The sequence below is a fragment of the Alexandromys fortis genome, unplaced genomic scaffold (genome assembly GCF_014885135.2).
Source record: "Alexandromys fortis isolate MF-2015 unplaced genomic scaffold, M_Fortis_MF-2015_v1.1 scaffold_75, whole genome shotgun sequence".
Lineage (NCBI taxonomy): Eukaryota > Metazoa > Chordata > Mammalia > Rodentia > Cricetidae > Alexandromys > Alexandromys fortis.
In genome coordinates, this window is record NW_026067956.1 from 5,532,205 (window position 1) to 5,544,343 (window position 12,139).

A 12,139-nucleotide genomic window follows, 5' to 3' on the forward strand; every position below is an offset into this window, starting at 1 on the left:
AGGGAGGGAGGGAGGGAGAGAGAGAAAGAGTCAGTCTCGTACTACAGCCCGGGCAGGCTGACTTGAACTCGCTCCGTCGTGAGTCTGTATCAAGCCTTCTGTGCCATCCTCTCCGGTGTGGCATTACAAGTATGAACCACCACACCTGTCTGCCCTTTAGAAAAACATTTTAGAAGCAGCTCGCCTCTGTTCCCACCCAGAGCTTTTAAAGACACCCGGCTACCTCAGAACCCAGGCGCCTTCGACTCAACATGGAAAAAAATATCCTCTCCATCTCTCTTACCTGAACCCTGAAGTCCTAGGCTGCACACGGACACTGTGAGAATAGGGAGCCCACACACAATAAATAAAATCACCCCTTCCTGCCATACAACTCCCCAGTGGACATAACTGCAAAATAGCAGGAAGGGGAGGGGACGGAGGGAGGCACAAGAGGTCTTGGACGAGCTTCAAAAATCACAGCAGTACTGGGGTCAGGTGGCATCTCTCTGGAGCACCCCTGGGTGTGGAAAACTTTACCTCTTTCTTCTGTCCTCTGAGGTAAAATGAGGGGACTCCAGGTGTTCTAGCAGGTGGGATATGGGAGAACTGATCCTCATTGCAGGTTTCTTTCCTTAATGTGAACAGCAGCTTCTCATTGGCCTTGAGTCCATCGTGGGGCGACACACAGAAATGACACAAATGGCCGTGATAGTAACTGGGTGGCCTTTGCATCGAAGACCATCAGGATTACTTTTTTTTACTTAGAACTTTCAAATGATTTGTTACTATGGCCTGTGGCTTCCATCAAGGGCAAAACTAAAATCAAGGGTACCCTACAAGTCAGTTAATCCTCCCCTTGGCACTCACATCTCCGCAGGACACTTTGATAGCCAGAAGGGAAAGGCCTTCAGGTGTGCTTTGGGGGTTAGTGTGGTCAGGAGGTTACTCTGAGTCCTTGTGACTTCTGAAGTACTAGATAAGGCTGGATATTCCCAGTGACCAGCTCAGCCCTTTAAATATAGTAAACGGTAAAATAAAGTTATTTTCTCCCGGTTGGGTGTTTAATAGCTCAGTGGTATAGCGCTTGCCCAGCACTTACAAGGCCTTGGGTTCAGTCCTCAGTTTAAAAAGGAGGGGGGCAGTGGTGGTGCACACCTTTAATCCCAGCACTCAGTAGGCAGAGGCAAGTGGATCTTTATGAGTTCAAGGCCAGGCTGGTCTACAAAAAAAGTTCTAGGACAGCCAGGATTACACAAGAAGACTTGTCTCAAAAAACCAGGGGAAAAAAGTTTTCTCCATAAAAGGGCTTTGAAATGTGTAACAGGTACATGTGGATAGGGACTTGAGGAGTCTAGAAGGCTTCGATATGTGACCACAGGCATATGCCAAGGGAAACGGACCTTTCAGGCAGACAGAAACCCCTTTGTGATTTCCTGAGGAATGTTGTTCCCTCTATAGCCCAGCCTGAGCAGAGCAAACTGTTGTCTTAGGTTATCCACTGCTTTTGGGGAAAATCGGGGTTCTGTTTGGGCCTGACAGTTGCCCTTCCCTTTCAGGAACTCCGAGTTTCAACTGTTGGTGTGCCCGATGTGGAGTTACCATGGCCCAACCAGACCCTTCCAACATCTGAGTAGTTAGTTTAGACCATGCACAGAGCAGATGAGGACTTTGTCCTTCCATTCACTCTTCAACCCATGGAGGAGAACGCTGCAGTTGCCATGGGTTGCACCTTGCAGTCATTCCTCGAGCATGCTGCAGCTGCTGTGGGCCGCACCTTGCAGTCACTCCTTGAACATGCTGCAGCCATCGTGGTTGCACCTTGCAATCATTCCTCAAGCATGCTGCAGCTGCTATGGGCTACACCTTGCAATCTTTCCTTGAGCACGCTGCAGTTGCTGTGAGCTGCACCTTGCAATCATTCCTCGAGCATGCTGCAGCTGCTGTGGGCCGCACCTTGCAATCATTCCTCGAGCATGCTGCAGCTCTGCCATTAGCCACACCTTGCAATCACTCCCCTCCAGCTTCTCCTGGGAAGGGTAGAGACAAACACAAGTTTCCAGAACGTGAGAGGATGCTAGGTTGAGAGGGGCATGAGGTCTACCATAGCAGCCACCTGGGTATGCAGGTACTGGGAAGTCTCACCTTAGCACAGCAACCCACACCCGATGTGCCCTCAGCAGCGCAGCAAGCAGCTCCAGCACCTTACCCAGGAGGAGGTGTGGTTGGATTTGGTAGCAACCACTGAGCTAGATCTGGCTTCTTTAGGCTTTCTGGCACAGCCAGGCCCCAAAGTCCCTTCATTTGTGGGCAGTGCAACTGGTTGCCAGAGGAACCACTGTGGGTCACTCAGCTTCAAGCTGACAGGGTCCCCTTTGTTCCCCTGACCACTTGGGATTCTCTCCAGCTGTATTTCTAGCCCTAGTAGAATCAGGGGTTTGACAGGGAGCCTGGTCCACTGTCTACTTCTTTGCCTGTTTGTGGCACTCCAGCTCACTCTTTGCATAAAGGAGAGGACTCCGTCACCAATGTCACTCCCCTTCCCCAAGACCTGCTGGCATCACCGCAAAGTCTGGTAGGTTATCTCCCGGGGCATCCCTCTGCCTGATCTCAGATTCATTGTAACCTGGGTTCACAATACTGGCAACAGTTGGCCTTGAGTCATTTGGCCACATTAGGGAATGCCACCTGAAACCAGTGCCACAGGGTCCGAGTCATCTGTTAACATCCATCTCCACAGAGACCACCTGGTCCCAGCTGACTCAGCAGAAGCCATGTGTTTATCCACAGAACCCTACAGGGGCCTTGGACCTCTGTGAAGTCCTTGGGAGTTGAGTCCTGGCCTGAATGTTTGTCGGGGACAGGACCCCGTTCTAGGAGCTGTCGTGTGCCTACGTCACATCTCTGGCACTATTGATGCAAGGATGAACGTCATCGTATTTCTATAGGGTTTTCCAGCCACATCTTCCTGTGTAGGGACGTGCTCTCCTGTGCATATAGCAGCCAACTAATACAGGCTTGTTTCCCCCTCCTCCCACCCCAACTCTTCTAGAATAAAATACTGGGCCTTCCACTTACGCTCCCTTCTACGTATGGAACCGTGCCGGGCCACCACGTTGCCACTGTCACCCTTTCACCCAGCGGAGCCCACGGAGAGGTGAGCAAGGGTACAAGGGGACAGATGCTGCTGGGAGTCGACAGAAGGCAGGAGGCAGCCTTGGCAACCCCAAGGATCGGATTAGTCACAGCAAACAATGGGCTGTTTACTGGATTTTCGGAGCTTGCTAATGAGAAGAGGAAATTCTTATTCACCCCACACCCTGGGAGAGGGAGGTCAAGGCCAAAAGCTCACCTCCCAGTGAAGGGTCTTGCCAGCAGCTCTGGCCACTCGGAGACATAGAGACCTGGTCACCCACATCCCACCATTCATGGGAAATTGCTGCAACAGACTGGGCCTTCCAGGGTTGGGCAGTCACTCTGGTAGAGCACCTGCTGGACCTTGGAGGTAGGGGGTGGGGCTATTACACTTCCAAACGCACAAAAGGGTAACAGAAACACCCAAACTGTCACTTGCCCTCTCTGGCTCCTATATTTACTCTAACGGCTTTGGAAGTCCAATGGCCCTTCTCTCCATTCTCCTCAGAGCCTTTCTCCAACATCCCGCCTCCTCACCCCCAGTGATTCCCTCCCACCCAATAGGAAGGAGTCTAGGAAGATGTGCCAAGGTCGGAGCAATAAAGGATCTGTAAGCTCCAGCGACCACAGCCTTTAAAGAGTTTTTCTTGAGATCGCGGTTTAGGTTAGGTTTAGGTTCACCTTGACCTCCTTATGTAGCCAGGGGAAACCTGCACCCACCTCCCAAGTGCTGGGATCACCAACCTCTGCTTCCACACTGTATCACAAGGACCGAGAAGCAAATGCAGGGCGCTGTGCATGTCCCAGTCCCACCTCTTTCTGTACAATGTGGCTTACTTTATATGGAGACGCATCACTAGGACCAGTTTGGCAAAGTATTTTAATATACAGATACAAAACGACAAATAGAGATTCACAGCATTTACAAGAAATCAAATACCTATTTTTTTAAAAACAACAACAACAACAAAACCTTCATTTAGCAAAAAAATGCACATCTTGCACACAGGTCCTATTTCAGTGTCAAAGTCAACTCGCCATCTCAAGAGTAGCACTTGACTTACACAGCACCCCAACGTGGATTAGTTTTCACCAAAAGCATAGCCAAGAAGTCAGCAAGTCATGCACACTGGGCACCAACGTGTACCCCCCAAAAGGGACCAATTATTAAATTACAGAAGTGGCTCAAAATACTTTCTAAATATAAACGGTCATGACTAAGAGACCATGAAGGTAATAATGAAGCACGTGGGATGGCTAAGCAAATTTACATACATTATATAAGCTGACTCCCCCCCTCCTCCCACTAGCTAGAAGTTGCTACTTACTTTGTCCCAAGTCCTTCAAACTCCCCTTCCCTGGATCCTGAGAAGAAACCATTTGTGGGCACACTGCACCCAGCATCCTGGCTTTACGCTGCTGAAAGACACTGACTCACACTTCTTGGCACTGGCCTGAGGGACACTTCTGCTTTTCCTATCTGGGATGAAGACAAAATGCAGAAGCCATGCCTGGGCTCCAGGAAACTCCAACTGGGAACAGGACTGACCCGTCCCGAGAAATATCCAGGTCCAGTTCTCCACACGCGGACGATGCTGGATCGCAGGCGCTTACAAAAGACTTCCACTGGGAACCGGATTTCAAATTGAATACATTTTTGCTTTGTATGTAAAAACAGCAACGTAGGATGTGGAATCAGTCTTGAATGGCTTGGATAGTAAAAGGCACAGTATTTAGAAATGGCGTTCCGTAGTGGTGATGGTTCCCGCCTGCAGAAGCAGGTCTACCACATGTCTCTTGAGAGCCCGATTAGCTGTCTACCACTCCCTTTTATTCTTGAGACAGAGCCTGGAATGTTCCTTCTTTCTCTACACTTTCAAGTATTCTTTATGATCACCTTTCACCTACCACATGGTGGTCATATATAATCTAAACCAGGGAGGCCCTCTCAACTGTATCAACAGAGCTGGCAAATTCTGAAATGCTAACGACAGAACAAACGAAATCATTAAAATGGAGATCAAATCACAAATTGTTTTGGCCGTTCAGGGAGAGGGAGGGAACGTTCACGAGCCTCAGACACCATTCCGCAAAGAGGCTCCGTGCTGTTTCTCTTTTCTTCCTTTCAAAGTAGAGCACACGCCTCAAATCAAGAAGGAAGTTTGGAGAACTAAAAATAATACTTAAGGTCTTCCACTTTTTGTAGAACTCAGGTATTTGGTAATAAAATTTATACAGACATATAGATTTTTTACAAAGTCAAAAGGCTATTATAGCTTTTAAAAACACATTAGTTTTCAAAATCACCCAGACATCCCAAGTAAGATTCATCCGGGTCAGACATGTGATCGAACACTTCTCACACTGTATAAAATTGCCTGGGGCCGGCCCAGGTCTTGACCGTGACTCGGGATTGTTAGGAGGTCTGTGGAGGTAGGTGGGAACCGGAAGTTAGGGCAGCTGGGAAATCTATCAGGACCGGTCACAAACTTAACGTATTACTTCTTCACTGTCATTCACTGTAACAGCAAATGAAGTCTGCAGTGAGCCTCAAGTTGAATCCTCAGTGACTATAAACAGGGCCAAAAGGCTCTCTTCACTTCCTCAAATCAGTTCACGTATTAAGAGCACAACTGTTGAAACTGCCAGACAGACACAGGGTAGCAGAGAAAGTACACTAGATATAATTTCCAAAATAAATCATTGCATTCAGTTAGTAAAATACAAAAACAACCTGTCAGTTATAGAAGCGCAGCTAAGCTGAGGCATCTACTCAAGGATTCTCTCACTCGCTCTCTCTGTCTCTCTAACACACACACATACACACACACACACATACACACATATTCTGTGCACGGAACCACTTCATGACGCACAGAAACAGCTCAGCCGTGGGGCTTCTAACCACAATCCCCAGCAGTGTTGCCTCTAAGTGAACATGCCCAGGGTGTACAGCAGGGTCGAGGCTAACCCCAGGTCCAGGGTCAAGGTGATTTGCTGTGAGGTCAGTAGCTTTAGGCACAGTTCTAGCTGGGGCAAACTGGGTGGAGGAACCGTGCTGATGGACCAATATCTTCATCTCTAACACTGCAGACTTGTTTGTTCTCAAGCAAGAGCTGAGGAGCGAGGAGAACCTTGCAGGAACTGCTCGCAAGAACAAGCTTGTCCAAAAGGCACAGCTGCGTGGCAGGACCCCTCCCTGCCAGCTCTCTGTGTCGATTAAAATGTAGGACCAGTCTTCCTTACATCCGGTTAAAAAGCATTTTTATCAAATTCCATAAAGTCAACAAAGGGAGGTTACTCTCTGTGGGCGTCAGCCCGTGTGACCCTCATTAAACTGTCTCTCAGAGCGAAGGAGTCAACCTCCAGATGACACAGCCCCTGCAGTACCGTTTCAAGGTCATGTGACAGGTGTCTCCACATCCCAGGAAGCAGGATGCTTTGTCTCTTGCTTTCTCTGTGTCTTCATCACCTCACGGATGAAGAAGAAACTGCAAATGGCTGCTGAAGATGCGCGGGTGCCCATTCTCATGTTATCAGACTTGAAACGATTTTCACCTCGCCACTGTTTCTGTGAACGGCAGCTCCTTAGGTTGTGCTGTGAGCAGACAGGACCTCTGCTGGAGGAGGTGAGAGGGACAAACGAGCTGGCAGTGCCCTTCCCTCGGGTCAGAAAAGTAGCACGGGGCTTTGAGGATGCTATCATGTCCCACGTTGCCAGGGCGACAGGTGCCTCCTGTCTCTCTCTCCCTAGCTCGTGAATAGGGAACCTTGTAAGATGAAGCCTACACTCTTGCTTGGCACTTGGTACAATTTGGAAAACAGTGGGCACCTGCCCAGCAGTTCTAACCCCTTCACTGTCTCTGCCAGGCCTGACCTGACCCAGGCCATCCTATGGCTGCCAACATCCTACCAATCTCTGTCAATGCTTAAAAACAAACACAGAAGGCATCCTTAATCTAGTTGCCCCCAAGGGATTGAAAGGCTCTTGGAACTGTCTGGAACTGCAGCAGGGGTGTGACCATCAGTGGCAAACTCACAGAACCACTGGGTCAGCTGTCCCCCTGCAGAGAGAGGCCTGGTCCCTACATCCCGGCCACCTGAGTGTGCACCTCGGCTTCCAGTGTAGGACAGAGCAGTGCTTCACGGTGCCCTTCTTTCCACGAGGGCACCAGGGCCTCTCAAAATCAAAGTTGAGTTCAACTCCTTCTCCTCGTCACAGATTCCCAAAAGCGTGCAGCAGCACACTGGACACCACACCAAAGAGACGAACCTGGCCTTTCTCCCCACAGACCTCAGAGGCACACCCTGAGTGAGGCTCATTTTCTGAAGGGGGTTAGTTTGTGGAAAGTGTGCCAGAAGAGTGACGGCTTCCTCTTGGGCTCGGCCAAGGCGAAGACTTGCTGCTGCGGGATGCTGGTAGGCACGGTGATGTGGCGCTGGTGAACGGGCGGCAGGCTCTGGTGGGGTGGGGCCACAGGGCAGCTGCTGTAGCCTAATTCAGGAAGGACAGACAGACCAATCAGTTAAAAGCCACACTGGGGCTTGAAGTACTTAGCTGATTCACAGAAATCAAAAGGCCATCTGGTAACTGTCCTAAGCAACAAGACTTTCGGATAGCCGGGGTGGGGTCAGCAAGGGTTACGTCATGTAGACTCCCCCAAACTCTCACAGGAAGGAAGCCTGGAGATGAAGTAGATCACCTTTCACTACCAGGGAGGTCAGGGAGGAATCAGAACTGGGCTCCTGGTATGGATGGGTAAGTAGTGACAATGCTCAAACCAAGGCCTGAAGTCAACACTCCCTCGGCCCAAATGCTACTCCACACTGACTGGCCATGAGTATTTGGAGGGAAATTCTTTGATTTCTCTGTGTTCCCTATTCTCTAAAACAGGAGTAACGGTACCAGCGTGTCACGAGAACACTGTCTACCCTGGGGACACTGAGTGTGAGCACTAGGACCCTGATGTGGCCTGGCCGCGAGTGCTTCTGCGTCACTGCCAAGTTACTCTAGTGTGCACAGAGTGGGGAAGCACACTCGAGAAGAAGCCTGGGTCTTCTCACCCACTGACGCACAGAGTGTCGAGACCTTGCCTCACCTCGCTGGACTGCGGTACAGCTGCGTTGGGAAACGTTACTTTAAGCAGGCAAAGGTGTGTTACGTTTGTTTATGCTGCAGTTGTTTAATTATGTAGACGTGTGTTTGTTTCTTTAAAGAAGCCTTTGTTTCACCTTACTTGCCTAAGGCACCTGATTGGTCTAATAAAGAGTTGAATGGCCAATAACTAGGCAGAGAGAGAGAGAGAGAGGGAGAGAGAGAGAGAAGAAGGGAGAGAGGAAGGGAGGGGGGAATGGGCGGGCTGGTGGGCAAAAAGAATAAATAATAGGAGGAGAAAGCTAGGCTTGAGGAGAGAATGAGGAAGAAAGAAAGGGAGACGCCCAGGGCCAGCCAGGCAGCAGACAGACAGACGGACAGACAGACAGAAGAAGCAGCGAAAGTAAGTTATACAGAGGGGAGGAAGATAAAAAGCTCCGAGGCAAAAGTTAGATAAAGAGAAAGAAACAGGTTAACTTAAAAGAGCTGGCTAGAAACAGGTCTAAGCGAAGCCGAGCACTAATAATAAGCCTCCATGTCATGATTTGAGGAAGTGGTTGCTGGCCCAAAAGAAAACGCTTGGTACACAGTCACCTCTAGCGGGCAAGCACTTCGTTACTGGAGATTCCTCCTCAACCCAAAATCTGCAGGGCTTGATTTACCTGGTGGCTAAGTGGTGCCATAATCCCTTCTCACGCCCCAGGAATGTGAGGAACAGGGTGCACTGGCAGAGCTAGGAGGCGTGAAGGCCTCTGCTGCTGTCTGAAGTGTTTCATGCACCTGCATGCAAACCTGAAAGACTCCACCTACATGTCAACTTGGGTCTGTTCCTTTAGTGTCCCTGGCTTTCTGTGTCTACCCAGTGTTGGAAAAGGTTCTCTGTGGACACTGCCTCCATATTATCACAAGAGCCACAGGAGGGAGGCAAAGCCTCCACCAACCTTACCTTTAGATTTCCCATGTCCGGCTTTCTGGGCATTCAACATGGCGAGTTTCTTTTGATTTTCTGGGATTTCCATTCCTGGATTTGGAAACAGAGGTGGTCCATACTCAGAACCCAGGAAAACATTTTCAAAACAAAGTGTGTACTACATAGACCAGTGCCGACGTGTTCTCTACAGACTGGATAAAAGAACCCTGAGAGGAAAGGCGCCAGCGGTGTCACCAGGGGCCTCACGATGACCTCTGAACCTGGGTGTTTTGGCGCGTGCGTGATATGAGGTGCTACTGTCATGAGACACAGACAAGACAGACACGCCCGGGGCCAATGTCCACACAGAAGCTACCGTGATTGCAGGTCTAAAGCACTGAACTCTGGGAAGAGAGCCCAAGGCAAAGAGGCCTAGGGCTGTTGCTCACAGGAGCCGGGAGCTCTGCGGGTTGAGATTCTACTTGCCTGAAGCCTCAGATTGGAGCTCTGCACCCTAGCCCTGCAGTGTGGACAGAAATGCCATCTACCGTCTACATACCCATGGTGGGCCAACTATGTAAAAACAAGCTGTACCCGGAGAGAGGACAGAGAGACAAACAGCAGAGGAGCTGCAGCTGGGGCTGGGGTGACTGCTTCTCCTGAGGTGAGGAGCCGGGCAGCACTGCAATAGAGCTCAGCTACACTCTCCCTCCCTCCGCAGCTCGGGGTGCCCCTTGTCTCTGTTTCCAACCTTCCTTCTAGGTAGGCTCTGCTTCCCTGGCTTCCTGCAGTCACATACCCAACGTCTGTCTGACCAGTGGAGTGTCCTTCTCACCCCATACTCAGACATAAGAGATTGGGGTCTTGCTCCAGGCCTAGCCTGAGGACCTGTCCACACTGGACACAAAGCAAAAGGCACCCGCAAGCTGCAGAACAGAGCTGGAAGTGTTTAGGATGCCTGCGTGATCATCATGGACCCTCAGCGAAAGGAGTGCAAGCATCTGACTATAGCCACACCAGACAGTGTGAACAACTGAGCAAGCTGCGGGGAGAGCAAGCATTCCAGCTCTCCGCTTCTTGAGCCGCAGCAGACAGGGTGACGGACTGAGTAACCGCACCTCACATTTTGGTAACTACCTGCACACTTCTGAGAAGGATTTCATGACAAGCCTTATTGCGACAGAGTCTGACGGTCAGCAGTCAATGCACGGCAGCTACTGTGGGTTCTGGTTCCCTTGGGTCTAGAGGACAGTCACACAGAGTAGATGAGCCCATCTGTGAGGCTGGGAGCTACCTGACCTCACACTGGTCTGAGCTCCGAAGGTCTCCGGAGAAATTCTTTTTTTTTTTGGGGGGGGGGGGGGGGGAGGAAAACGTTTATTTGGCTTACACTTTATATCAAAGCAAGTCAGGACAGGAACTCACGCAGGGCTGGACTTGGAACTGGAACTGATACAGGCTACATGGAGTGAGTGCTGCTCCCTGGCTTGCTCAGCCTGCTTCTTTTTTTTTTTTTTTTCGAAACAGGGTTTCTCTGTAGTTATTGGTGCCTGTCCTGGAACTAGCTCTTATAGACCGGGCTGGCCTCGAACTCACAGAGATCCACCTGCTTCTGCCTCCCAAGTGCTGGGATTAAAGGCGTGTGCCACTACTGCCCGCCTCAGCCTGCTTTCTTATAGGACCCAAGACCTCCAGCCCAAGGATGGTCCCACTCACAATGTGCTGGGCCCTCCCCCATCAATTACCCCTCCCCCATCAATTACTAATTAAGAAAATGCCCTCCAGACTTGCCTGCAACCCAACCTTAATAGAGGCATTTTCCCATGGAGGCTCCCTCTCCGGAGAAATTCTTACTTTTACTGGCAAGATAGCCTGATGGATTTCTAAGAGCTCTCAACATAGGATCCTAGGACACTTTCTAGTTCCAACAGCAGAATCTAGGGCCAAGTCTGAAGGTGCTGGCTTATACAGGAGACATAGGGATCACCCTTAAAGCCCCTTGGGCTCAAGGGCAGCAGGGCAGTACTGGCCCAGATACACAATCCTTGAGATAGGGGCACCACAGTCATTTCTCACTCGTCTAATCCCTGTGCACCCCTGATCTGGGCACCACAGCTCACATCTGACAGTGCATGCTCACAATCCCAGTCTGTGTGGGTGACTCTGGAGCTCAGACATAGAAACTGTGAATGCTACGCTGGTTAACGCCACACGGCAGCTTCCTTCTCATGAGATCATGCAATCAAGAGGTCAGCAGAAGTTAGGACGACACACCAAAGTACAGGTTAAGTTCCCCTTGTCTGAATTGTGTGGGAATGGAACATGCAACACTTTGGATTTTCTAATATTTTCACATACACAGTATATAAGGTATCTTAGTGATGAGACCAACGTCTAAGCACAGGATTTGGTTATGTTTCGTAGATCCCTTCTACACAGCCTGGAATTATCTCCAAACTGTACTTTTGGGGCATCTGTATTTTAAGTGGGTCCCTCACATGATGCTGAAGCATGGAATTTTCCACACTGACACTCAGAAGGATTCTGGTTTGGGGACCGTGGATGCTCAGTCTGCACAAGGATACTACTGACTATCAGAAGCATGAGCTTACTCATGTGCAGGTTCTATGGATGCCAGAGATAAGGGGAGGCCTAGGAGGAACTGTGTCTGAACTGACCCGGGCAGTGAGGCGAATTTAGAGTGCTTTGCAGCAGTGCTGATAAAGGGGAAGTCCATTTTCTGGCTAGGAAGATGACTGCTTGGGGGTGGATAAAGAGTGCGTGCTGTACAAGTCTGAAGTCCTGCGTTCAAATCCCCAGTGCTCATGTAAAAAGCTGGTGTACTCGTGTGCAACTGTAACCAATGCTGTGGGGGGATTGAGACAGGAAGACTGCCGGGTCTTGATGGCAGCTAGCCTAGCTCCAGGTTTGGTAAGACCCATTGCGAGTGAAAAAGGCAGAGAAGGACACAGAAGGTCCCTAGATGTCCTCTTCTGACCTCCATATGCATCACCCCGCCA

At 50.1% G+C, this 12,139-nt stretch overlaps 2 protein-coding genes across 9 annotated transcripts in view; both read right to left on the reverse strand.

Annotated features, from left to right (window-relative positions):
* Window positions 1-348, reverse strand: part of LOC126507624 (complement C1q and tumor necrosis factor-related protein 9) — an 11,161-nt gene extending 10,813 nt beyond the window's left edge. The window contains exon 1 of the mRNA XM_050152224.1: window positions 284-348. The gene's annotated coding sequence lies outside the window, so the exon portion shown is untranslated. The remainder of the gene's footprint in view (window positions 1-283) is intronic.
* Window positions 349-3,976: 3,628 nt separating this feature from the next.
* Window positions 3,977-12,139, reverse strand: part of Spata13 (spermatogenesis associated 13) — a 269,620-nt gene continuing 261,457 nt past the window's right edge. For all 8 annotated transcript variants that reach the window (XM_050152208.1, XM_050152207.1, XM_050152211.1 and 5 more), the window contains 2 exons: window positions 9,156-9,230; window positions 3,977-7,609 (listed from right to left, as the gene is read on the reverse strand). In XM_050152208.1, the coding sequence (XP_050008165.1) occupies window positions 7,434-7,609; window positions 9,156-9,230 (251 nt within the window). In that variant the 3' untranslated portion in view covers window positions 3,977-7,433. The remainder of the gene's footprint in view (window positions 7,610-9,155; window positions 9,231-12,139) is intronic.